Genomic DNA, 26139 nt, shown 5'->3' on the forward strand with positions numbered 1-26139 from the left:
ATTGGTGAGCAATAAGCTGCATGTCCATTGGTGGGGGGACTAAGGAAGGTTTGTGGGAACAAGGAACACTGAGGCAGTAAAGCCAACGGGGAGGGACTGGACTTGAGGTGGAGGCAGACGTTTCAAGGACAATACCTGTTTGGAATTTGCTCAGCAGAGCCATTCCATGGGATGGGGGTAAGGGAGGCACCGCGTTTGGGGCAGGTTCGCACGTTCTGCCCTGGAGGAACTTCAGATGCCTACATGTGGATGCATTAAAGGGCCCTTGGACAGACAGTCTGAGCTTAGAAGCCTGGGCTGGAGACATAAATAGAAGGAAAGAGGAAGAGGACAATGGGCAAACAGTGAGTGTAGGCGAAACTGCAGAGAGACAGTATGGAGTGAAAGAAGAGGTCCAAGCCTGATCTTCAAGAACTGCACCTGTATTTTTCAACAGCTTGATTGAGGTGTAACTGACACACAATAAACTGCACATATTGGAAGTGTACAACATAGGAAGTTTCATCATGTGTATGCACCCCCAGATCCATTATTACATTCAAGATAATGAGCTTACCCCTCACCTCCAGTGATCTGGTGTTCCTGCGTCATCCCTCCCTCCCTTCTCTCCCTAGGCAACACCTGATCTGCTGTCATGAAAATTAGTTTTCATTTTCTAGAATTGTAATTAAATTCAATCACACAGAATGTAATCTTTTGTGGTCTGGCTTCTTTCATTCGGTCTAATTGCTTTTGGTTTTGACCATATTGTTCAGGTATCGAGAATTCATTCCTGTTTGTTGCTGAATAGTACTCATCGTATGGATGTACCACAATTTTACCACACATCACCAAATTATGGCCATGCAGACTGTTCCCAGTTTGGAACTACTACAAATAAGCCACCAATGAATATTTGCATACAAGTCTTCATATGAATATACATGCTTTAATTTCCTAAGAGTGGAAAAAGTGGATCATATGGTGGATGTATGTTTAACTTTTAAAGGAACGGCCAAATGGTTCTCCAAAGCAGGAAGACCATTTTACAATGTACAAGAGTTCCATTTGCTCCAAATTGTGGCCAATACTTGGCATGGTTGGTCTTTTCATTGCAGCCATTAACTTTAGCCATTCTAATTGGTGTATCATGTTACCCCATTGTGGTTTTAGTTTGCATTTCCCTAGTGGCTAATGGTGGAACTATAATTCAGCAACTGGAGGAAGACAACCTATGCAAGACACCCAAAGGGGTAGACAGGAGTGCAGGAGGAAAACCAGAAAAATGTGACATTACAAAGTCAATAGGAGAAATGACTCAAAGATCAAAAGAATCAAACCATGCTAACATGAGAACTTTACTGAAAGATGTTCCAGTAGCAACTGGTTCCAGCTTCCAGCTTCTTCTGTGTTTTCAGAATGAGTCCCATTGGCGTCTGGGTCCCAGCTCCATGGGCCCCTCCTGGAAACCCCTGAGGTAGAAGTACCAGATGATTTCTCTTTGCAGAAGTTCCAAGTTTCTTGGGGGTGTCACAGGCTCTGTGCCCTGGGGGCCAACTCCCAGATGGAGACTAACATGCAGAAGGTTTACTGAGGATCATCACCTCTGGAAGGGAAGGGGAAGAAGCAGGACTGGGGAAGTTAGGCTGCTATGCAGCCCCAACCAAGGGCTTAGCTAACCCCATGAGGGGCTCTGAAGCCAGGAAGCCCTTCAGTATGGTCCCTGCTGGGGGCAGAGACACCAAGCCTTCATACCCTACATAGACCATCACTGGATGCTCCCTGCCCAGGAGGGATGGGATCCTGGGTGAACCAAGGGCAATCCTATAGATGGTGGCCAACAAGGGCTGTTGGCCATTGGCACCCCAGCAGCCTATTCCCTTCAGTTCAAAGGGGGATCTGCAGCAGGCTCAGCATTCACTATAGTGTTTGGGTTTCTCCTCTAAACCTCCAAGTCCTCACCCCACCCTCTGCCCTTGGTTCCCACCTAGGACTGGAAGATATTTCCTGCAGGCAGTCTCTGAATGACTTAGCCTCCTCTGCACTTCTGCATTTTCCATCCCCTGTGTAGGCAGTTCCTTACACTAGACTCTGGTACTGTTCCTCTTTTCCTGACTGATACACTCATCCACCAGACAACACTAATACTGTTAAGGAAGGAAGCAGGGGGCTGAGAAATCCACACTTTTTGACTGATTCTGTGTCCTGCTGGCCTGGCTACACATTACCCAGAAACGTCAGTTTGGGAAATATCAGGATACTGTTTTGCCTTCAGCTCATGCATGCTCCCAGAATCATCTGGAAGGACCAACACCTCCGTGGTCTGCCCACAGGTAGGAATGTGCTGCTTTCTCTGAGCTCCTGGCTGTAACCATCTCCTGCCTTTCTCATACTGCCGCCCTAACAGCTCTCTCATGAACTGAATGTGCTAACACAGTACCAGCCCAAACGCTGACCTTGACAGGAAGTACCACAGGCTGAGCGCAATCGGCTACAGAGTGGTGATGATGGGCGTGGAAGAGGCGAGTAGGAGTTGATGATGTCAGACTGCACCAAGTCTGGTTTTCAGGAAGACTAGAACGCTTGAGGCCAAGACCAGCACACCCCAAATAAACAGATCTTGCCACTTAATCAGGTGTGGCCACACTTCTGCGTAGTCATATGGTTTCAGGAGGCATGTCAACAATTCCCTGGCTCCCATCACCAGCATGAAGAAGTAATCAGAAACCCACCCACCTCCAGCATTCAGAGCCTGTTCCACTAACTCAGAGAGACCACTCACCAATCTCACCGGGACGCTGGGACCCTAGTGACCACCACTCATGTAATATACCATGAACTTGACTGCAAGGAGGAAGCAAAACACATCATTTTTACCAAAAATTCCTCACTGACAAGTCCCCCACCACCAAAAAAAATATATTAAAGATTTCAAATGTACAAATCTAAAAATATGTTACAACATTTAACATTAAGACTCAAGTTTATTTTTTGAAGTATGCTTTAAAATACACAGAGTGTCTCTCCTTTCAACTCCCAATTCTGTGAAGAAGCCGGTTGGTTGTTTTTCTCCTGGACTCCTGTTCTTTCCTGTCCTTGAGCAGAGCTGGACAGAAGAGGTGCCACAGCGTGACTAGGAGGCGGCCTCTGCACACGGCTTGTGCTGGCTCCGCAAGGACCCCTCGCTGCTGGGGGACGCCTCCTTTGGTAGGTTCGCTGGGCTGCTCTTTCCAGCAGTTTCAATCCAGGGATGTTGAAGGACCTGGTGGGCAGTGTAGCGTTTTTTCGGGTCCACCACCAGCAGCCGGCTCACCAGATCTTTGGCAGCTGTTGGAGGGGAAGGGGAGAATTGACATGCATGCAAGCAGCCCTGATGCCCGAGGCAAGCACCAAGCACCAGGCTGGCAGCGCGCACCATCCCCCAGTAGTGCCTGTGTGCTAAGCCAGCCCTTCACCATCCGCACTCCCCCTCAGGGCTGCTGAGCACCAGAACCGCGGCTACGATGACCGAGGGCCCGAGTTTTTTTTAGTGTCTACTTTAACTCACTTACATTAAATGCAAATAGCCACATGCTGCCAGGGCCCTGGGCCAGGTGACATGGCGCCAGAGGATGTGTGCTCTTCTCTCTGGCATCTCAGGGCCAGGCCACCGCTGACACCTGGCACCTGGCACATGAGGACAGCAAGGCCACGTGCCATATTTTAAATCTTTAAATCAACCTTTCAGGTTGTTAAATAAATCAAGTTCAATCTTGCTCCCACATTGACAAATGTGGCGAAATTGGAAACGCATGAAGGAAAACCTGTTGGAGGTCTATGAATCTGGTGGATGTCACCTTCCACCTGGGACCGCGACTGACTCCAGAGCAAAGCAGTGCAGAGGCCACAGGGTTTCTCCAGCCTGCCCAGCGCTAGCTGGGCAGATTCTGCCCACTGGGTGCCCAGAGCCACCCCTGCAGGCCACTCCTTCAAGGTAAGGTCCTCAAAGGGCTGGGGGAGAAGGCCAGGTTGAACCGGGAATTCTCAGACCCCTGTGCATGTGTGACACAACTGGAAGGCCACCCCTTGCCTGCCCTATGGCACTGCAGGGACAGGCTGGGAAAAGAGGCCACGGTCTGGGTGGCCCTGGCAGGGAGCCTAGGGTCCCAATCACGTGGTCTAGAAGGGGGACCTGGGCTCTCAGGGGCACATCCCCTTGGCCTCATGGTCTCCTCACTCTGTAGGGAGTGGTGTGATCAGAGCAGGACCCTCTACCACCCAGGCAGGACCCCTCGTGCCCAAATCTAAGGGCAGTGCTGCAGAATGCCCTAGAACAGTCTTCAGCCCAACAATTCCCGGGTTGCCCCTGCCTCTGGCCTTGTCCCCTCCAGATCCTACTCCCCCTGCCACGAGCTGCCCCACTCCCCACCTTATTAAGGGGGAGAAAGGAAGCTTCTCCCTTCTCTCACCCCCCAACCCTGAATGAGAAGCAGGCTGGGGATGCGGGCAGTTACCTAATCTTAGAGAACATGCTCAGGGGGAGGTGGGGGTGAACTTACTGCTCCTGTTCTCCATTTTAAGCTGAAGATTCAAACACTCTAAACCCCCAGTCACCTACTTCTGTTTAAACAAGTGCAGTGGGCAGTACAGACAAATCAGTAGAGAAAGGGGAAAGATTCCATTTAAAATGTCCAAAAGGAGGAAGACCGCATGCCTCTGCTCCACCAAAAATACCTGAGACCTTCACCCTCACCTTCCAGAGCCCCAGTCTCCTGGCAGGCCCAGCAGGGCCCCTGGTGACTCAGAGCAAAGTGAACACGTCCACTGTGTCTGTCCACAATCACTTCCTTATATGACACAGCTTTGATCTTTCCAAATTACACTTATGCACTTCTGCTATTTTCAGCTCTGAGATTCTCAACTGCCTTAAGGAAAAGAATTTGGTGCCTGCAATTGATGGTTAGGTTTTTCATTAAATCTAAAGTAAGTCATGTTTCTGGAGTGCTAAATAAATCTACATGAAACTGGCGGGAAGTGAAGGATGAAGAAGTCATGGACAGCCCACCTCTGTGCCAGGCACGGTATATGGGCCTTCCACATGTCCTACACATCTGACCCCAAACCCGCTTCACTGTCAGAAACCCAAGAGGGGCTCCTGCTTGGGAAAGCCCCAAATCTCACCATCAGAGATGTTGTCCCAGTAAGGGGCCAGGAACTCGAAGTGGCCCAGCTGGATGATGCTAAAGAGCTCGTCCTGGTCCCTCTCCGGGCTGCGGAATGGGGGGAAGCCACACAGCAGGATGTACAGGATCACGCCGGCCGCCCACATGTCCACCTCCAGCCCGTAACCTGTGCAGTGAGGCAGAGACACAAGCACGGCTGGGACCAGGCGGCATCAAGGGCGGCAGGACGAGCAGTGGAGGTGGCGGCTCCCAGGAAGCGAGAGCCCCTCCCAAGCACACAGGTGGGTTTTGCTGCCAACTCCCACAAGCATGGGGTCTACGTCAGGGTTACTCAGAGTCTGGTCCTCAGACCACTGCCACTTTGGGGGCCTATGTTACTGGACTGTATAAAACAGTCACAGAAATAGAAAGTAAACGTTTGGAAGCTCCTACAGCAGTTTGGCGTAGCCATGGCATCCAACACAAGCTCACTGGACACAGGGCACAGATCAGTTCAGGGGCTGCTGAACACGCGGCCTGAGCTGCCATCTAGTCACCTGCAGGGTCCACGCTGCATTGGAAATTTTAATTTTGGCCAGAGAAGCCCTGGTCTTCAGCAGCAGCTTCTCCTTCCTATTCACTCATTTCTTTCCCTCATTTTAAAAAATAGTATTTACTGGTTCTTTTTCATGATTATAAGAAAACTGGTATTACTAGCTGTGTTCTCCCCATGGGCATGCAAACACACACACACATACATATACACAAACATTTATACTTTCCTCGACAAATTCGGATCACATTGTTTATATTTTATACCCGATTTCATTCACTTAATATTATATAATGGCATTTCCTATATAGGAATGTCCCATGAAGAATACAAAAAATATTCTCCCAAATTATTTCTAATAGCTACTAGGAGTCTCTTTACATAATGAATCCTTCATGTCATAATTTTAAGGGTTTTTTTAAATTTACAACTGTAAGTAATTTTGTAGTGAACATCTTTATATATTCAATATGTGTGCACTTACATGGTTATGTTCTTAACTTCCTAGAAATTAAATACACAGTGTAAAGGTTTTGGATACATATTGACCAATTATCCTTCCAAAAGTTTATAAGAGCTGTATATTACACGTTTACAAACACTTTTTAACTTTTACCTTTGGAAAAGGAAGACACTTGACAGCTCCAATTTGGGAATTAGATATTCATTATTAAGCCCCAGAGCAATGTTGTCAGGACACATATCAGCAGAAAAATATGGAGGGAATAAGACGGCCTCTTTCTGGCCGATGTAACAGCCTTTCCCAGCGGCTGTCTCTCACTCTCAGGAGAGTCTGAGGCCGCCAGACCTCCCACCTTGAAATGTGCCCCTCGGCCCCTGGGACGTTGCACTTCCCGCGTCATCATCTTCGTCCTCGTCCTCATCCTCATCCTGGTCCTCGCCCGCTGGCCCTCCTTCCTTCCCTCAGCCCCGCTCCTGGCATCACTAGGCAGCTCCTTACCTCGCCTACCCAGGGCTCCAGCTCCTCGCCAACTGGACAACTCATTGTGTCTATCCTGACATCCCTACAGTCACTGTGTTCAAATTTTACTCACCCCAGCCCAGTCTCCCAGAGGGCTTTCCCTTCCAACACTCCGGTTTCAGCCGGTGCTACACCACTGGTGGGGCTCCCCCAGGAACCGTGTGGACTCCTTGCTCCCCTTCTCATTGGTGCTTCCCATCAAATGTCTGTGTCCTCCTGCCCCGCTGTCACCACATCACAGGGCTGCTGTGCTGGCCACGAGTCCAGATTCCTCTGCGCAGCCTTCCCAGCCATGGGGAATCCGGGCTCAGCCGGCTCAGACCTAACTAAACTTCCCTCTGCGGCACTGAGGCCCGTCTTCTCTGGGTCTCCACCACCAAACTGGACTGGTTTCCGCATCTGAGCTTCCCTGTGCTTCCGCAGATGGGGAGATCTCTCCCTTCTCCCTACCATCAACCCACAACCCATCCGGAGCCTTCCCATCTTACCCAGGTGCCTGGGGTGTCTCGGGGCCAAACAGTCATTCATACATTGGAGCCATATTATAATAATAATGAGGATTTCCTGTTTATACACTTTACCAAGTTGCCCCTAAAACAGCATCATGGATCCACATACGGCAGACAGCAGGTAAGGAATGTTATACATGGGGTTTGAAATGGGACCCCCTTTTCCCCGAAATGCCAGGTTGGTGGAGGAGTTTTTAAGCCCGTTGCCAGAAGAACGGCTTCGATCCTTGCCCCTCAGGAGTAGCCGTGGCACAAACGGCCCTACCAGCTAGAGGGCCCCAGCCAGTTCTCCACCATCTTTCACGCCAGTGTCCTGCCAACACACACACACACACACACACACACCCTGCAATAAAGGCAGCCATGGTGAGGAAAAGGTTCTCATGCTTGGGTCAAGGAGGCCTACTTCAAATAATTCCATTAAAAGCCAAGGGCAAGCTTAGTGCCAACTCTGAGATCACTGACCAAGCCCTTATTGAAAAATGCAAAATGTTAAATGTTACAAATGAAATACTTGCAATGTGTAACACTTACCTTTCTCAGAAAGGATTTCAGGAGCTACGTAAGTGGGTGTCCCGCACACAGTAAATATAGGTCTCACCACATGCTTCGCAAGGCCAAAATCAGCCAGTTTCAAGGTGGTAGATTTGTCCTCATTTCGCTGAACCTGTAAGAAAGCACAATCCCCAAAGTACCAAAACTGTGGTGAGAACAAAGAAGGGGAACTAATGAGACAGCAAGCAGGCAGGGTCAGGGTATGCAAACAATAAACCTACCTGACTTTATAGTTTAGCCCGATGCTAATAAACCCACCTTGATTTCAGGTGACAGACTTCCACATAGTCAACTACAAACCAATGAGTTAGAGTTACTGTGCTGTCCAATCTGGTAGCACCATTATCGCCCCAGATGGCTATTTAAATTTTAATTAAATTAAAAGTCCAGTGCCTCAGAAGCACTAGCCACATCTGAAGTGCTCAGTAAGCCCTGGTGGTAAATGGCTCCCGTACTGCACAGTGCAAACAGAGAACATGTGGCATCCTCTCCGTCACCACACAGAGTTCCATTGGGCAGCACTGAGTTAGAATGGGGATCAGTGATACTCTGGGCCCAGACTCGCTCTAGTGAGGATTCTGGAAGACCTGTGGGTAATGCAAAGTCTGCACAGAGGGGATAAGAGAGGAAAGGGAACCAGGAATGAGAACGAAGAAGCGGTGAGCAACAGAGGGGTGTCAAATGCAGGCCCCAGTTTGGGGGACCACTGGAGGAGGAAAGGACCAAGCAGACCAGGAGTCTTTAACTCCAGTTCCAAGATTTGAAGCCGGGTGGCCTTGGACAAATTTCTTCACTCATCTGGCCTCCATTTTCTCATTTGTTTAAAAAAACAGGGTGATAATTTCCAGCAAGCAGGCTTATGTCAGGAGTTCCACTCAAGGTAATCTACCCTGCAGAGTGTTAGTTCATGGCTGCCTGAGACTGAGGGGGTCCCCACGATGTGGGACTTTCACTTTTAAAACTAGGACAATCTCGGGCAAACCAGGAGGAGGTGGTCGACCTAGTTTACACATAATACAAAAAAATCAGTGCTACTGAACTGAGATTTATTCCTACGTATTGCAACTGAAAAATGGGATTAACATGTAGCATGAAGGTGAAAAAAATCATCTCTGATTCTTCTTTTAGACCCCACTTCCACCAGGTTTTAGGTAAGGGTAGAACTAGTCATTTTTAAAACAGGGAATAGATAGCTACCCTCACTCTGAAATAAACACAGAAAACTGGCTGGTCTTCTCTGTCCTCATGAAAACCCACCCCACCCGAGCCTCAATCTGTCAATAAATCCATGTGGCTGGCTTTCTGATCATTGGTAAACCAATTCCCACTGCCAAGTTTATTTGTCCTGACCTCCGCCCCCAGGGTATCTGTGTGCCAGATGATGCCTTAGGCAAAGCTGGGTCTTAACCCAAAGGAAATGAATCTCAAGAGGTGAGCTTAGTAAGCATTTGGACTACCAGGCAAGAAAGTTTTATTGTAAACATATGTTTACTAACTAAACATATGTTGGATTTCACATCAAAGACAAATAAACACACCAGCAATGAGGGGCAAGCCCGGCATAGCCTGCAGTGAGGAAAAAGTCATGTTGGAACCTCCATGTTATCGGGGTGAGTTTCCACCCTGGGGAAGGTCAAATAGTCGAGCAAAAATTAAGCCCCAGCCTCCTTCAGTGCTAGCTGGTAGCCAGACAAGAATGGCAGAAGGGCAACCTGTTAGGAGGTCTGGCCTGCAAACATCAGAGAATGTTAACTCAGAGCAGCTGCCTCCCCAGATTGAGTATCACCTGGACAGTAATCTTCAGGACACCAGGCCATAAAGCTATCAGCCAAAGGGTTCCCACAGCCCCTCTTCCCAGGAGGGAGGAAGCTGGGCACACCTGGGCAATACCTGCCCGCTTCTACCTCTGGCTGGCCCCGCTCTGCAGCCACCCCAGGCAGCCACACTTTGCAGCTGGTCTGTGCACACCTGGAAGATGCTGGCTCTGTACTGGGAGGTGTTCTGAGCACTTTTATGACCCTTGCCCCCCAACCATCACTCTGACCTCACTGGTCACAGAAAGCAGCCAGCACGGTCTACACCAGGACTGGGAATGAAAGATTCTGCACGTGTGGCATCCTCTCCTCCGTCGTGTCATCTGCCTCTGGGGAGAGATGCAGCCCACCCAGACTGTCATCACATCCTGCCCAGCACCCTTTCTTCCCAATAAAAGGAAACTTGGGGATCTCAAGGGTCTCAGACCCAGAAGGGAAGTTCTCCATAAAGAGGACACAGAAAGTAGCAGGACCTTAAAAAAAGTTGAACTCCTGAACAGAGCAAAACAGTAGCTGCCAGGGGTGGGTGTGGGGGGACAAGGGGAGGTGCTGGTCTGGGCACAAATGCCCAGTTATAAGATGCGTTAAGTTCTGGGGACCTAACATATGGCATGGCGACTGCAGTTAATAATTGTGTAGTGTATGCTGGAAAAGTGGCTGAGGGCACATCTTCAGCTTTCTCACACACACACAGGAAAGGCGACCACAGGAGGTGATAGGTGAGTGAATCAATCTTACTGTGAGGATAATCATCTCACAATGTATATCAATTATCACACTATACACTTGAAATATATACAATTTTGTCAGTTATACCTTAATAAAGCTGGGGGGAAGAAATTAATGCATAGTTTTAATTTAAACAAATTTTGTTGAATATAAGATTAAATAAATTAATATTTTAGCTTTGTGCAAGGCAAGTGCTCAATAAAACCTTTATTTTATACTTAAAAAAAAAACAATTACAGCCCCTATTGCTGTCTTTGAAACCCAGAAGCACAGCCAGGGCTCTGAGGATCTTGGCCACACAGCCACCGTCCCCTTGGCAGAACCTGTCCCGACCCTGCAGTGTGTGGGATTTACGGCAGAAGCCCTTGTGGTAACAATATGATAAAATTCAGGGTTGAGAAGACTGGCTGGGCCCCCTTCTGGCAGAGGTTTGCCTCTGGTTCTTGGGGAGCCCTGGGTGGGATCCTCACCTCCTGCACTGGAACAACCCTTTGCTGGACGATTCAGCACCATGTGCCAAAACCCAACTGTCAGTATTCAAACCCCAGCCCACCATCCACTATGGAGTTCAAGGAACTAGCCTTCTCTGTGCCCCCATTTCCTATTCTGTAAAATGGGCATGCAAATGACCCTATAGGACTATGAGGATAGAGCAGATTAATATTTACAAGGTGTTATAAACAGTGCCTGGCACCCAAGAAGCCTGACGTGTTTGTTAAGCAAAGCATGTTATTTTAGCCACCATAACAGTTCACCTCTGAAGGGCAGGGCCAACCGCAGCAAAATGAGAGGCACAGGGGGTGGGCCTTGTTATCTTCCGACTCCCCTTTTAGGGTCTCCTCTTCCAAACCCAACGCCCCCTTATCAGGCACAGCTGTGGTCCGTCATCTGCTACCAAAGCTCCATCCACCGCCTACTCTTACCTGCCCTCACCTCGTCGCAGAGGCTGACCGCTTGGGCCAAAGGTGAACTGAGCAGCTAATCACTGCGCTGTGGTAAAATGTCCTACGACAAGCCTGGGCACCACCACCCAGGAGAGAGACTCTTTCAGCCAGAGCTACAAGAAAAATTATCAACTCTTCCGTGGGCGTGCCCCGCACATCTCTACTGGCATGGGGCAGGGCGAGGCCCCTACAGGGCTCAGGGGGCCCATCAGGGCCAGGGCACAGCAACCCTGCAAAATGCAGGGCAGGCAGCCGCCCCCCAGCCTCCCCAGACAATAATAAGCTCTCTGAACCTGCTCTGGATTCTGCCAGTGAGCTGACATCTCTGTACCCACAATGTGTCTTAATTACTCGGCCTGGATCACTCCCAGGCCATCTAACCGGCAACTCTATCAGTAACCTAACCAAGCAGAAAGCCATAGACTTAGAGTAAAAATGCCGTTCTGCTTGGACTGCACTTGGAGGCAGACACCGCCTGAAAGGAGACAAAGGAGGTTATGATTAGAACGATTTAGACCAGAAAATCTAGTTTCGAAGGGAAGGACCAAAAATACAGTGTGGTGCCTAGAGTTTCCAGATGGATCATCTACATTAATCACATTTGCTTGGGCAACTGCTGAAAAAAATATGTCCTTCCCAAATATTTGTAAATATTCCTAACCAAATGATCAGTGTTAAGAGCATCTGGCTGATTTAATACACCAAAATAAAACATGTGTTCCTATGAGAAATAACACACATTCCCTTCCTCACAGAAACCCCCAATTCCAAAGCAGGCTCACTGACATCACACATGGTGGAAACTCAGTCTTTATTTTGAAAATGTATTAGGTTAAATGTCCAGATGCTGATGAATACATTTTCAAATACCGAATCTCTTTTTTTAATTATTTTATAGCTCTTCTCACATATTATGCTGCTTCCCTCCATGGTTTAGTTTTTCTCCTGGTGTCCCCAGACCACCCCCGTTGCACCGCAACCACAGGAGCAGAACCCAGCAGAGGGGTGGTGAATATCTGCACCGTTGTTTGTCCCTTCCAGAAGTGGCTGGAGATTGCAGTGTTTCCAATCCTTCAGTCTCCAGCCCCTGCGGCCAGGAGTCATGTCACACCCTCAGTGTCGTCAGAGTGACTTGAGACTGCCCGTTTCTTTCATCTACATAAGCAGCTTAATTACACTTAAGGTCCTGTGCAGACTGTGGGCTTTGTATTGTTTTGTTTTGTTTTCTTACGGGCACCTCACATTCTTGGCTTCAGGGCAGTTCCTTTCTTAATCCTTGAAAGGAAATGAGGGACAACCTCCCAGAATAAATCTTCCTCCCAGCATCTGCGGGACTTCTGAAACCATCACATTCTCCCCCAAGCAGGAACTTGTCTACAGCATCCTCCTACCAGACTATCGTTCACCTCTGATTGAACCTCAGAAGGGAAAAGATTCCACACTTCATGAGGCTCGTGAGGCAATACAACCATGCGTTGATTCAGAATCCCACCTCCCACCCAGTTTCTGAATCTACCCTCCAGGATGACACTAAGGACACACCCTACCAAACATGGGAAACACAGACCATGACCCCCCAGGTCACCTCTGGCTTCTCTAAGTTCACGTCCGGGGCTCCTCCAGCCACAGCTCTGGACCCATGGCCCCTTCTCACTCCTTCCTACACTAAGTGCAGTTCTGAAGCAGCAGTGTCAGCACCATGTGGAGGCTTGTCAGAGCTCAAGGCTGCCCCACATCCACTGAGCCAGACCTGCATGTAACCCCAGGGTGGTTCTTGTGCACAAAAGTTCTGAATGATCCCCATTTCATCAATGCCTCTCTTAACAAATGCCCCCAAATGAATACCACATATTGATCAGGATGGACCTCAGGACTCTCAGTGGGTCAGGCACTGGGTGGCCATTAAGGCAAACAAAGACCCTACTCAATGTCCTGCTTTGATGTCCCCTCCTCAGAAAGCCTTTGTAGGGGATCAAAACATGCCACTCCAAATTATGCCACTTTGACACAGTAATTATTTTGAGCTGAAGACACTTGAAAAAGAGCAGCTGCAGGAAAGGCTGACATTCCCCTGTCTACCTTCCTAAAAGCAGCACTTACATTTTCCCATGATGCAGGCACTCTCCCTGTGCCAGGAGAGCAGAACATCTAATTCCTCAGAGACTCTGACCAGCCCAGAGATGGACTGAGAGAGGCTCTAAATAATAACCCTTAGGGAGCAGCCCTTATCGCCCACTAGTTTCTTCCACACACTTACTTTCCCCCATTTGCCACCTGAGAAGCCTAAACCCCTTTTCGCTTCCTTAAAAATGTTCATTTTTTGTTAAAATGCTATGTAAGCCCCAAGTTCTAACCACCCCTTTGAGTTACTCATCATGGGGTCTCCCCCACATGTATGTGCACTGCACACAAGCATAAACTGTTTTCTCCTGTTAATCTCCTTGTTAATTTCTAGGACCCAGCCACAGAAATGAGGAGGCTAGAGGAAAGAATTTTGTTTTTTCTCTCTATACCTTCCCAGTATACCTACCCTGCCTCCCCACATCTCCATTTCTCCATCATCTGGTCTATCTAAACTCACTGTGCCGGTCTCATTCCTTCCGTGGCGGTTTTCAGCTGCCCTCGAACTGGAAGGCTGTTAGAGATTCATTTACACAGCACTGTAATGACTGCTGATCCGTCTGCACCTATCACTCTCTTTTCTAGCCACACCAAAGTATCCTACTTTGAACCCAGGCACTCTGTTATTTACATGAGCACCCAGATACATCTGGATAGACTCAAAGCCTCAAGAGGAACCTTATTCTTCTGAACAACTAACAGCCTCTCACAATGGTACATCCATTTAAATGTGATCTTGCAATTTCACCTCTGAACAGAAGATGGCAGCAGCGTATAGACCAAATAGCAAGCGACCAGCTTGGGTCAAAAAAATAAAAAGACGTGCGTTAAGATTTCTTTATGCTTATCAACCTTGATCTTTCCTGCTTCCTCTGGCCTTTCTCCTCCAAGATTCCATTTTCAACTGCCTGTGAAGACTGACATGATCTTAGAAACCAATCCACACTGAAATGCCAGTGCCTAAAATCAATATACATCTCAACAGAAAAAGATACGAAATACAAAAGAATGAGTAAAAAAAAATTCATGAAGACAGTCTCCCTTGGGACCTGTCACATGACAGGCCTATGACAGGCCTATGGTGTCTACATAGCGTGCCAGTTCTTTTCTACTTAATTAACATCTCATATTTATTCTACAAATCTTAATTAGATGCCTGCCATGGGCCAGGCACTGTTCTAAGTTCTAGAAAGAGAGTAGTGAATGAATCAGATAAAGGTATTGTTTTTGTGAAGTCTTCCTATTAATAAATAATATTCAAATGAATATGTAATGTCAGATAGTGATAAGTGTTTTAAAAAAGTAAAAGTGGGAAAAGGCTGTGTTGTCTAGTATAGTATTCACTAACCACATGTGGCTGTTTACTTTTAAGTAAAATTCAAAGTTGAGCTCCTCAGTCACCCAAGGAACATTTTCAGTGCTCACGTAGTAGTGGCTGCTATACTGGCAGAGCAGACAGAGAATATTTCCATCATCACAGAAAGTTCTATTGGACTTCATGCTGGGATAGACAGTGGCAGAGGCTGGAATTTAAACAGGGTAGTACAACAGGACTCAGTGAGAGAGTAACATTTGAAAAAAGTCAAGTCCTAAAATCTGAGCAGCGAGTTTTTCAGGTGGTGGAAATGGCAAGTGCAAAGGCCCAGGGGTATGCTTGGCCCGATGTAGAAACAGCAAATGGGAGCAGGTGGAGCATGGGCAGTGGCCAGGGGGCGGTTGGAGAGGAAGCCAGAGGCCACATCATGCACAACTCTGTAGGTCATATAAGTGAATCTGGCCTTCATGCTGAGTGTAATGGGAAGCCAACAGCTCTGAGTGGAGAAGTGATAAGGTCCAGCTTACATTAGATCATTTAAGCCCCTTTGAGAAAGAGGGAGGGCCAAGAAGAAGAGAGATGGCCAAGAGGAAGAGGGAGGGCCAAGAGGAAGCTACTGCCACAGTCCCAGCAAGAGATGGCAGGAGCTTCATCTGGGGTGGTGCTGCAGAGGTGGGGAGAGGTGCCATCCTAAGGGCAACAAGATGACAACAGACTGAATGTGAAGTATAGAAAAGCCCGGGCTCAAGGGTGACTCTGAGCTTCCTGACCAGCTGGCTCAGGGGCCACCCCACCCAAAGAACAGGATGGTATCAGTGCCCCACTGGGGTTCAAGGTAGAATGGAGCATGGAAAGAGCAAATGGTGCTGGAGGTGCCTCTTTCAAGGGTGTGTGTGTGGATCATGAAAACGGTATACTAGCTAAAGGGGGAGTGGGGGTTGTTTGCCTGTTAAGTTGGGAAATATTACAGTAGGGGTACATAATGCTGGAGCCATTCTCTGGGATGGAAAACTCTGGAAGTGGGGCAGGTTCTAGGGAGAATCTGTTTTCAGCATCTTGAGTTTGAGAAGCTCATCACATCAGCCTCCTAGGTGCTAATGTGGACTGATAAATAGAAGTCTGCCGAATCTGACCCAGGGACATCTACAGTTCGTCACCCATTCCTTCATCAGCTGGGCTGGCCACATCTGGACCAGATACCGAGTTAGAGGCAGCACATCCTGCTGACTACAACCTGGCCAGACACTACACTCAGTTTACTGCAGCCTCAGTTTCCCCCATGGGTATGTGGAAATAACGGGGTCTTCCTCCTAGGGTCTATGTGAGAACTCCGTAAAAAGGTAAAGCACGCAGATCTGTGACCAATCTGTTAAAATAACATGAGTCAGGCCCATGCGTGCTAATGAGCCATGGGCTCTAACCAGATGGGAAAGAGTCAGTGTCACAGAGCAGACAATAAATGATCGGACATCTGCCCTTCCAGGAGACTGTTAGAGCAGGAACTTACGGAAGAAAAAACCTCAGCTGTTAAGATGACCATGACCCAGTATCTCGATTTGAAGACCTTAAGAAATTTCCAGAAACTTCTGGCTTCATGGTCAAAAGCCAGACAATATGTGGGTTCACCAACTATATGGATACTTTTTATTTTCCTGGAAATGCTGAAATGGACACTAAGACAGCCACTGTCACTGACATGAGCCTGGTGCCCTAAGTGGTGTTTCCTGACAGAACTCCCCCTGGCATCCTGAAATGAGTCCTCTCTCCTACACACCTGTCTTCTCACGGACTTGCCCCTACTGGCAATGACTTGAAGGCCTGTATCACTCTTTTCTTCAGTGATTTTATGTTATTGCTGAAATCCACATTTCTTGATTTAACTAGGTATACCTTAACAAGATACACTTCGTGGTTGTTACCAATTTTTTAATTAATGCAATTGCTATATAAGGGCACTCATGAATACTTGAACCACTAACGAGAGGACGTGGACATCTCTAATGTAGAAGCTAAGGGGAGAGGAGGCTGAAACTGGAGCCAGTAGAAAAGAACTTGTGCTACTCAGAGAGAATTATGCACTGCAGAACCACTGACTGACAGAACAATGATCCTTCAGTCCTCGTACTTCAAAGCAGAAGTGGGAAAAGGATTTAGAGAAGTAAAATGAACAAAATGATCGGATGGGTTTATTTTAGAATAACTTAAAGGGCAAGGGGTATGTTTGGCCATTTTTCATCCTTCCACATTTTCCTTGCCACCCTTGAGGCTACTGGTAACTGCCCTATCCTAGTCACACTGAGCAGTTAAAAATCTAGAAGTCTGTTCCTTCCTAGAACCAAGAAGAGGCCAGAAAGAAGATATAATCTTCGTCCTTGACCAAGCTGTGCCGTGTCCCCACAACTCCCGCCACCATTTTCTCCTGGCTCCCAAGGGTCTCTGCCCAAGCACTCCGGAGCTACAGAGTCTGCCCACCCACCCCATTCCTTTCAGCCCTCTTTTCAGAGCGGCACCTGTCCCTGCTCTTCCTCCTATTCTGAGATAATTTTCTCGAATGCCTTTGTCCATGGCTGATGTCTTTCTAGCCTCTCTCCCCACTCACTCAGGTCCTGCTGCTATATGTGGTATGTAGGCTATGGGCCTTAAATGACCTGGTCTGTCCGCTTCCCACCCTGTGTGGGCTGGTAGGACCATCAGCCCCTCCGGCTCTGGTTTGTTTCCCCACCTTGTCCCAGGAGGGTACATTCCCTTGGCGCTCCCACCAAGGGTACACATACCCACAGAAGAGGCAATTAACACTGATAATTCTGCAAGCTGGAAATTCTCATAATTAAAGCTTCTTTGGCAAGGTCTCAGGAGTCTAAATAACCCAAAGGCAGGAGGAGCACCAGCATCTTATTAGGAAATATGATCAGCAAAAATAGGTAAACTCACTAACACAGGCCTAAAATTTTACTCTAGCGTCCAGTTATCAGATATAAATATTTCTGTTGATTAAAACAACATATCCATTAAGAGCTCTTAGAACACTCAGGAAGTCTTAAAATCAGCAACAGTTGCAATCAGCCATATAATCAAAAGTTAGTTCTGACATAATCATTTTCCTAAACTTAACAAAGACTGGTCTTCATACATTGACAGTAGCCATCAGTTAAGGGAAGAAATAATCATTTTGATAATAAAAAGCTCAATACCAGTGCAGGACACTACATTAAAAGCAACTGAAGAACATTAATCAATGGACAGTAGTTACATGGTGATATTTACTAATATAAAAATCTTAGAAGACCAACCACATTTGCAATGTGATTATTGTATCAGAGACATTCAAGATGACACCTTTCTACACCCATACAAAGAGCTGACTGTCAAATCCAATACCATCCAGATCTCTCTCTGAAAAATAAAAAAGAACCAGCATTTGGATAGCATTTAGACATCAGACATAACAATATGTTGAACTTTACTTGCCCAGAAAAAAGGACAAACATTTATAAATGTCACTGACCTATTCATTTTGACAAATGCAAGCTGACAAATTATCCATAGGAGAGAAAAGAGACTAAGCTAGTCTATAAAAGACCCAAATAGGGGGCTCTCGGCCCATTCTGAAGGAGCCGTGCCACCATGAAAAAAGGTTGTTTTCTAATATTAAGCGGACTTTCCTCTAAATCTTAAAAGAGAAAGGGGTCCAAATATCAGTTACAATCGAAATCAATAAATAACTTACGTATTCGACTGAAGAACTACAGCTACCCTGAAATGTTGCCCCCTCCTCTCAGAAGACACACACAGGCACACACAACAAAAACACATCTCGCTGCCCTTAAGGCATTCAAAACACATAGGTACTGACATTTAAATCCATGGAGAGCTGCCAGAGACGTCTCAGAGCCAACTCTTGTCCAAATGAAATGTGTGCCTCGATATTTTTCTACGTCCTCAAACAAGCTGCCTGCAGTCTGAACTGGTGCTGACTTACTCCACTTTCAAAGTGCTGCCCTTAGCACAAGTGAGAGGCCCCTGTGATCCCAGCAATGGGCTGCCTCAACAGACCGGTTCCAAGGCCATGTTGAGAAAATGCAAGCTCAGGTGACTGTCCCCAAAAGAAAACGGTCTCCTCTCTGGGGCACCTTAGCTCATTCCATATATTCAAGAGCTTCTGTAACCATTATAACACTTTCTTAGACACGTGCCCAAAATTTCAGCTCATGGGACTCACCAGGCCTCTAATCAGAATCTCTCCTGCTCAGACAATTCAGGGGAAACATCAGAGGTCATCAGACAGCACTGCTCTGTTAAGCTCCAAAGTGTCCCTAATAAACAGCATACAGCAACCACACCTGTGGAGCATGGACCTAAAAGACAGAGATCATCAAAAAGTGAGTGAAGAAAGGACAAGAACCCTCAGCTAGTGCAAAAGTGGAGTTACCCAAAGGGCAGGTTATTTGATAGTGATTCAGACCACTCAGGCAGCCAGTCAAATCACTTCTTCAATTCAACAAACTGGGGCAAAAGCAAGATTACATCGACTTGTGGTCAGCATAGACGTCATTTTTCCAAGTATAATTAGCTTGACTAGCTCCGTATTGCAGTCTGCCTGTGGGAGCAGTTACAGATGGGTGGATGCACTGGATGATGTTTCCAGGCTGGCTCTACAGCCATGAAAGTAAAGGAAATAGGCTAACTCCCTGCCCAAAAAAAAAAAAAGAATTGTGGTTCATCAAGATCATTGTCTCCGTTCACCTTGGCTTTGGCCACCAGCTAGGAATATCCACCTTAACACCAGAGCTGCTACAAATGTATAGCAATGGGGTGCTGACTATTTGCCGGGCAGCACGCTCCTCCTGTCCTTCTCCATCCCTCCCACTAAGACTGAAAGAAGGTCACCCTCTGACACCACTGCTGTGGATTCAGGGCACAGTCTGAAAAGATCAGGGCACCAGCTGTCATAGAACTTTCTTTCAGTAAAAGGAGAAAGGACACAGAAGAGCAAATATGGAACGTTTAAGTGGTGATCAAGGGAAGAAAGCAGGATAGAGGCACCCAAGGTGACCACGTGATGCATGCTGTCCTACAAAAACCACCAGGGACACCCTTTTAGTGCAGGGGCACACAGGGTTTGTTGATCACTGCAGCAAGGGAGAACACGGACCACTGGGATCTGGGCATGTGAGTGAGAGGGTGTTGAGAGGACGGAGGATGTACTGTCAGATCTGGGCTGTTAGGTGATTTGGGGGAGGGTCAAGAAAGCTGGATCTTGCTCCAAATTGGACACGGTCAGGAAGGGAGGTTAGTCTATGCTTGGGAATCTTGGGAATTCCTACCTACAAAGTGGGAGGAAGGAAGTGTGACAGTCACTCCTAGAAGCCGGAGGGGGGTAGCATGTGGCCATATGTGTGGTTTGGATAGTCATGGTCTTATCTGCATTTGGGCATCATTATAAAAGTGGTCCTGATCCATCACAGTCAAGAGTGACCTTGTCTGATGCTGGTATTCTGTAAGCCTCTGTTCAACAGGAGGCCACCCGAGCTGAGCTGAGCACACAGACAGCCACCAGGGTCAGGGCTGCCATGCCCAGTCCCCACTCAACCTTGGACACTTACTATTTCTATTTCTCTTTTATAAGTGAGGAAACCAAGGCCCAGGGTGGTGGAAGGCTTCCCTAGAGCAGACAGCTAGGAAAGCCAGGCCTCAGGCTCAGCGTATCTGGCCCCAGAGCCAGCCTCTCACCCACTCTGCACACGGGTCCCAGCAGGGCTGGAGGGAGAGTGCAAAGCCTGCAGGAGATACTGCTTGTAGAGGACACCTCCAGACGGAACCTAGGCCAGAGGAAGTGCTTACGCCCAAGAAATGAGTTCCACCTGGTCCTTGTCAAGGCGTGAGTATTTTTCTCCCAGGGATGAGGAAACACTTCCCATTTCATTTAAATGGGAAGGTTTCTTTTTCAATCCCTTAATCAACACCAACTCATCTCAGCAACTTATGAACTATAACCAAAGTTTTAAGTCCTGGAACAAGTACATTAAAATAGCATAGAGGTAACGTTCTAGAGTGTAAGGACAGCAGAGCAGGAGGCCATTACAGATCTTGTACCCCATAACTCATACACGCCCTCTCCCACAGCAGAACAGCCAGGCTTACCAGTAGGTTTTCTGGCTTGAGGTCCCGGTGGACAATGTTCTTGTCATGCATGTGGACCAGCGCCTTGCACAAGTCCATGAGCATGAGGGCGGCATCCCGCTCCGGGAACTTCACACTCTCTATGATGGCATCGAAAAGGTCCCCACCCTGCACGCACTCCATGATCAGGTAGATTTCTGCTTCTGTTTCATACACTTCATACAGTTTCACGATGTTGGGGTGACAGAGGCTCTGGATAATTAGGATCTCGCTGTCAACCATGTCCTCCTTACCCCTGAGCTTGGACTTGTTGATAATCTTCATGGCGTAGGCCTGCCTGGTTTCGCGGTGCCTGCACGCCTTCACCACGGCGAAGTTCCCATCTCCAAGAACACGGCCAGCCTCGTAGTGCTTCTCCACCTGGGCCGTGATGATGCCCACCGGCCGCCGCCTCCAGCCACAGAGGGGCTCTGGCTTGTCTTCCTCTGGCCTCGTCTTGAGCTCCTTTTCTGCCCTGACAGGTTGTTCGTCTCTGGAAACCACCTTCCCCCCTCCTGACACACGTGGCTTTTTCTCCTTCTCTGCCTCCTGCTCTTCCCCTCCAGTCCTGGGGAGCTTCTCAGAGTCTCCCAGCTGCTCGCCCAGCAGCCAGCCACCCTGCTTGTTCCTGCCAATGTCCCTAGTGTCTTTCTTCGCGTCCCTCAGCCCCTCCTCTCTGACAGGCTGAACTTCCCTGAGGCCCCTCTTAGCCGTGGCCACTGCGTGAGGATGACCTGCCTGGCCTTCGGGGTCCCTGTCCTCCCTCTCGTCAGGGCTTTTGCTGGGCCTCCTTGGGTCCTGAGTGAGGTCCCTGGGGCTGCTCCTGTGGCTGTCCCCCTTCCTCCCTTCCTCCCTGCCTGGGGGGTTGGCCTCCAGGGACCTCCGGCAGCTCCTGGTCCTCACCGGCCTGCCGCAGTCATACCTCGGGCACTTCCCCAGGTCCAGCCCACTGCTTCCCAGGGACAGCCTCTCCCTCTGCAAGCTCTGCCGGACCTCGCTCTCCCTCTTGCACTTCTCACACCTGACCGTCTCACCCGAGGTCTTTTCAATCTCCACCCCCAGATGCTTCTCCCCACCGGCACGCCTCTCTGCAGCAGCCTCCCTGGGCAGCTTGCTGCCCGATTCTGGCTCCCATGTCCCCCTCATGCACTTCTGCTGCGCCCTTGCCCTGACCTCCTGAGCCGACTGCAGAGGGGACTCCCCCTGGTATCTGATGGCCACTGGGGCCTGGGCAGCCTCGCTGCAGTCCTTGGCAGCCTCGGTCTCCCCACGGTGGTGGCTCCCCCTCAGAGCCTTGCTGCAAAGTCTGCTTCTGGGCCTCGGAGAAGGGACCCGGCTGGGCTGGGTCAGCACCAGGGCCCTGGCTTTGTCACGGTACAGCTCTTCTGCAGCCACCTGGATGCCCTTGGTGGTCAGCGGCTCTTTGCCCACAGCTATGAAGGCATTCCCTTCCCTGAAGACCTCCGAGATGCTCCTGACCTCCCTGCCCTTGAGGTTAAACAGCTTCCTCACTCGATCGTTCTTCCACCTTGGGAAGCCCAAGGCCTCGGACACGTCCCCCAAGAACTGCTCGAAGGTCTGCACCGACCGCCTGTTGAGGAGCAGGGTGATCTTATGCAGGGGGTGCCCACCCAGCTTCACCACGGTCACCACCTTGGGCTTCACCAGGCTGCTGTCCACGTGGCCAGAGTGAAGGCATCTCAGAGGGCTGGCCCCAGGCAGAAAAGAGCCACATGGCCCCAGCAATGGCCTCTCCACACTCCCTCGGCCGGCAGGCAGCCATGTGCCCTGCAGCTTCCTCTCCGTGACTCTGGAGCTCAAGTGTCTCAGAGAATGGTCACATGGGCCCCAAGGTCCTGCAGGAGGAAAACGGCCAGGGTCAGTCAAGGCGGGTGCAGAGAGCCCTTTGGCCTTCACCAAGCTTTCCCGAAGACAGCTGATTCTATTATGACTTAAAAGTGCGACCTTTGAGGATCTGCTTGAATCAGCAGAGCCTTTAGGTCTAATCCTCCTTTCTTCTGTGAGCAGCCAGGAGTGCAGCACGGAGTCAGCCTGGGCCTGGGGTGGCTGCTCCAGACCTCCGGAGGCGGCCCAGATAGGCCACACCTCAGGGGCACGTGAGGCCTCACCCTAAGAGCACAACTCCCTCTACCCTAAAGGGAACTGACCTTCAAGGATCTGCAACTCAGACAAAAGGTCAAGGTTTGCTGCCCAGGAAATACCGATAAGAGGTCAGAACATTCTAGAACTTTAAAGAACCCAAATCTCACTGGCCTCTTTGGCAAAAACAGTTCGTTCAGACTGACTTTCCTCCACTTGAGGTGAGGCAGCGTGTGAGGGAGTGACCATCCAGATTCTGAGGCAGATCTGGATCTGAACCCTGACGTGGCCACTCACTCTGTGTGTCTGTGGCAGGGGCCCTACTTTGCTTTTCACCTGCAAAGTAGGAACCGTAACTTCATCCCAGGGGTTTTGTGAAGAGTAAATGAGAAAATGCCAGCAATGTACTTAAACAGAGGCCTGTGGTTATTAATACATCCGTGGGATCTTCATATCTCTTGTACTAAACTTCATTCTGGTGGTAATGTAACTACTGGTAAGGTAGAATTCTGCTGTGCATGGCTTCCCCTGGCATGACAAGGTAACGCATCAACGTGACACGGTGGACAATTCTGAAAGATCTCACTGAGATTCTCCTACCCTGGGGGGTCCAAATAAAGTTGAAAGAGATGTCAGCCAAGGCATACAAACTTTCTTCCCCAAACGGTTTTTCCCCTCAATATGAAAAAAAAAAAATCCCAAGGTCATCTTCGTGTTCAGAGTTTTAACAATGAGGGTGTGTTCATTCTCACTGTCTTCCCTGATAAACTGATTAAATGCATAAGACAAGACTTCCTAATTCCTGACCAACTGTCCCTAGCCAGGATAAAGTAGTTGAGGCAAAGGTGTTCAATTTCTATTTCTGTCCAGGTCAGGAAAGGAAACAGGTAAATGACAGAATGTGTAACTAAGGTAAACCATGAGGGTGGACTGAGAATTAAGGTAACTCTAAAGGATCCATATGCCATGCCTTCCATGCAGGAACCTGCTGTTTATGCTTCCTTTAAAAAGTTAAAAATAATTATTTCTGAGTGCATTTGAGCTGCAGCAGAAACTCCAGGCATGCCAGGATGGGCAGTTGGCCCAGCATATTTACACAGAATGTTTTTTGTTTTTTAATTATAACATACAGTCTGTTTTGAGATAATTTCCATCTAAATGCAGGTGTCAGATGAGATGACAAGTAGTGGCTGGAACTGATCTTACCACATACCACAGATTTATAAGCTTAACCATCAGTTTTACAGTTAAACCATTTATATATGGACATCTGCTTTTCCTTTTCTTCCGGTAATCTCTCTAACCTGTCTCCGCTTTCGTCTGAGAGAGCAAGATCCACAGCCATAATACTGGTTTGTTTCCTTGCTGGGAAACTGAGGAAGGTGCCACCATGACCACAGACACTGTCTACTACACGGAGCTTTGCCAAAGCAGCCTTTATAAAGAGCGGCCAGTGCAGGTGGGGCGCACAACATATTTCTTCAGAGTTTGTCAAAGTTTCATTTTAGACTTGCGCCAGGAACACAGACCATGGGGTCACCTTTTTTTTTATCAGGCTTATTAGCTGTGTGACCTTGGAAACATTATATAATGATGCTGAATCTCAATTTCCCCATTTGCCAAACCTCACTCAGGCTGAGGGTGCCTGGCCTACTGCTTAGCAGAGAGTGGGCATCCAAAACGCATGTGTTTTCTTCCTACTCTAAAAGAAAACAGGTCTTGTAACCTGGGATTTGTCCTAAATCCATGTAGAAGTCAAGAGCAAAGAGAATGCAATGCTAAATGTGACTCAGCGGAGGGAAATCTGTCATTCACGTAGCGATTAAAATAGAAAACCAGTAAGGACGGGATAACAACACTCCAGCAAATCTAAGCACACAACCCCTCTCGGGAGATAAAGCAAGCCCCCTCGGGTGGTGTGAGCCAATAAACTCGGTGGCTGCACAGGCATTTGGCTGTTGGTACTTCTGAGTTGGGCTCCTAGCAATCGTGTCTCCTATCCGCTGCCACAATTCAGATGAATTAACATAACCTGGTTCGACAATGGCCAACTCTGTACCTTATTATACAGCAAAGGCTACCAGAATGGTTGGAAATCACATTAACCCAGTTTCCTGTCTAATCATTTCATATTTACTTTGTTTAGGCTGTTAACCAAGTTTAGGATCAAGAAAAAAAAACAATAAAGAAATATACTGGTAAAATTATTACTTTGTCTTTCTTAATCAGAACAAAAGGAGTGTACCCTTTCAGGGTCATTTTTCAATCATAGCCAACATGTTTGATTAAAACACAAAGAAAAGCTGTAGCTGAGGTCAGCATTCATTTGGAACTCCCACCTTGGCTCCCGGAAAACTGTAATAACACACTAGAAAAAGAAAAATGGGAGAACCATGCCCCAGCTGCTTTTGAACATAAGGAATACATAATCACACTTCGAGCATTTACAGATATGAGTACTAAAAGAAGTGGAAAATGGCATTTTAAAACACTTGAGAATATTCAAAACAACAACAAAGGACTGGAAAATAAAAGTCAGTGCATCTAATGGAGTTTTATTTGCCCTCCTAAGCAGGATCCCCTGCTTAAAATATCCAGATCCCTTCAACCCCAAATTTCTTGGTGGTTTCTGTAGGTTGTACAGCCTCAGCATGCAGCGCTGAGAGTCATTCACTTCTATTCCTCTGTGGGAGAGGGGCGGTGGCTGGCTGGAATCACTGTCCTGGGCTTCCTCCAGGGGCCCTTTGGGAACACACTCTTTTTGCTCGTAAGCAGATATGAGAAACACATAGATATGATTATGCAAACTTCCCAAAGAGGATTTTCTAAATGAATAAAAATTGGAAGGCAGCCTCTTCGTAAAAGTCAAAAATGTGACTGTCTTTTAACTTGGAGTCCTGGCCAACGCCTGTGTGGATCAAAGCCAGACAATAAAGGTAAGGTAATAAAATGAAACTGCAGCACTATTTATTGGCTGTTATTGCTGATAACACTTCAACCTCTAATGTCATCACTACCTAATTTATACTACCAACAGGACATTGGCTGAGACATCAGAAACAGAGTAACCTGCTCTCATCTCAGAAGTGGGCCTGTTCTGGGTTCTCTTTTATCAGCTGACCTGCTCATGAGCTAGTTTCCCTAAGTGTCAATTTCCCAGCATATTAGCATGTGTGGCCCTGTAGGGTCTCCGAGTGAGGGATGTTCTCCAGTCCTTGTCAGAACCGGCCTGACAGAT

At 48.1% G+C, this 26139-nt stretch overlaps 1 protein-coding gene across 3 annotated transcripts in view; it reads right to left on the reverse strand.

Moving 5' to 3' along the window:
• Nucleotides 1–460: 460 nt before the first annotated feature.
• DCLK3 (doublecortin like kinase 3) overlaps nt 461–26139 on the reverse strand; it is a 43560-nt gene continuing 17881 nt past the window's right edge. For 2 of the 3 annotated variants that reach the window (XM_073222836.1, XM_037014314.2), the window contains exons 2-5: nt 20784–22657; nt 7699–7831; nt 5140–5307; nt 461–3306 (exon numbers count right to left, since the gene is read on the reverse strand). In XM_073222836.1, the coding sequence (XP_073078937.1) occupies nt 3113–3306; nt 5140–5307; nt 7699–7831; nt 20784–22657 (2369 nt within the window). In that variant the 3' untranslated portion in view covers nt 461–3112. Of the gene's footprint in view, nt 3307–5139; nt 5308–7698; nt 7832–18861; nt 18998–20783; nt 22658–26139 lie in introns of those variants that run through there. The other variant, XR_012125578.1, reaches the window with a different exon arrangement.

The sequence above is a fragment of the Manis javanica genome, chromosome 15 (assembly GCF_040802235.1).
Source record: "Manis javanica isolate MJ-LG chromosome 15, MJ_LKY, whole genome shotgun sequence".
Taxonomy (NCBI): Eukaryota; Metazoa; Chordata; class Mammalia; order Pholidota; family Manidae; genus Manis; species Manis javanica.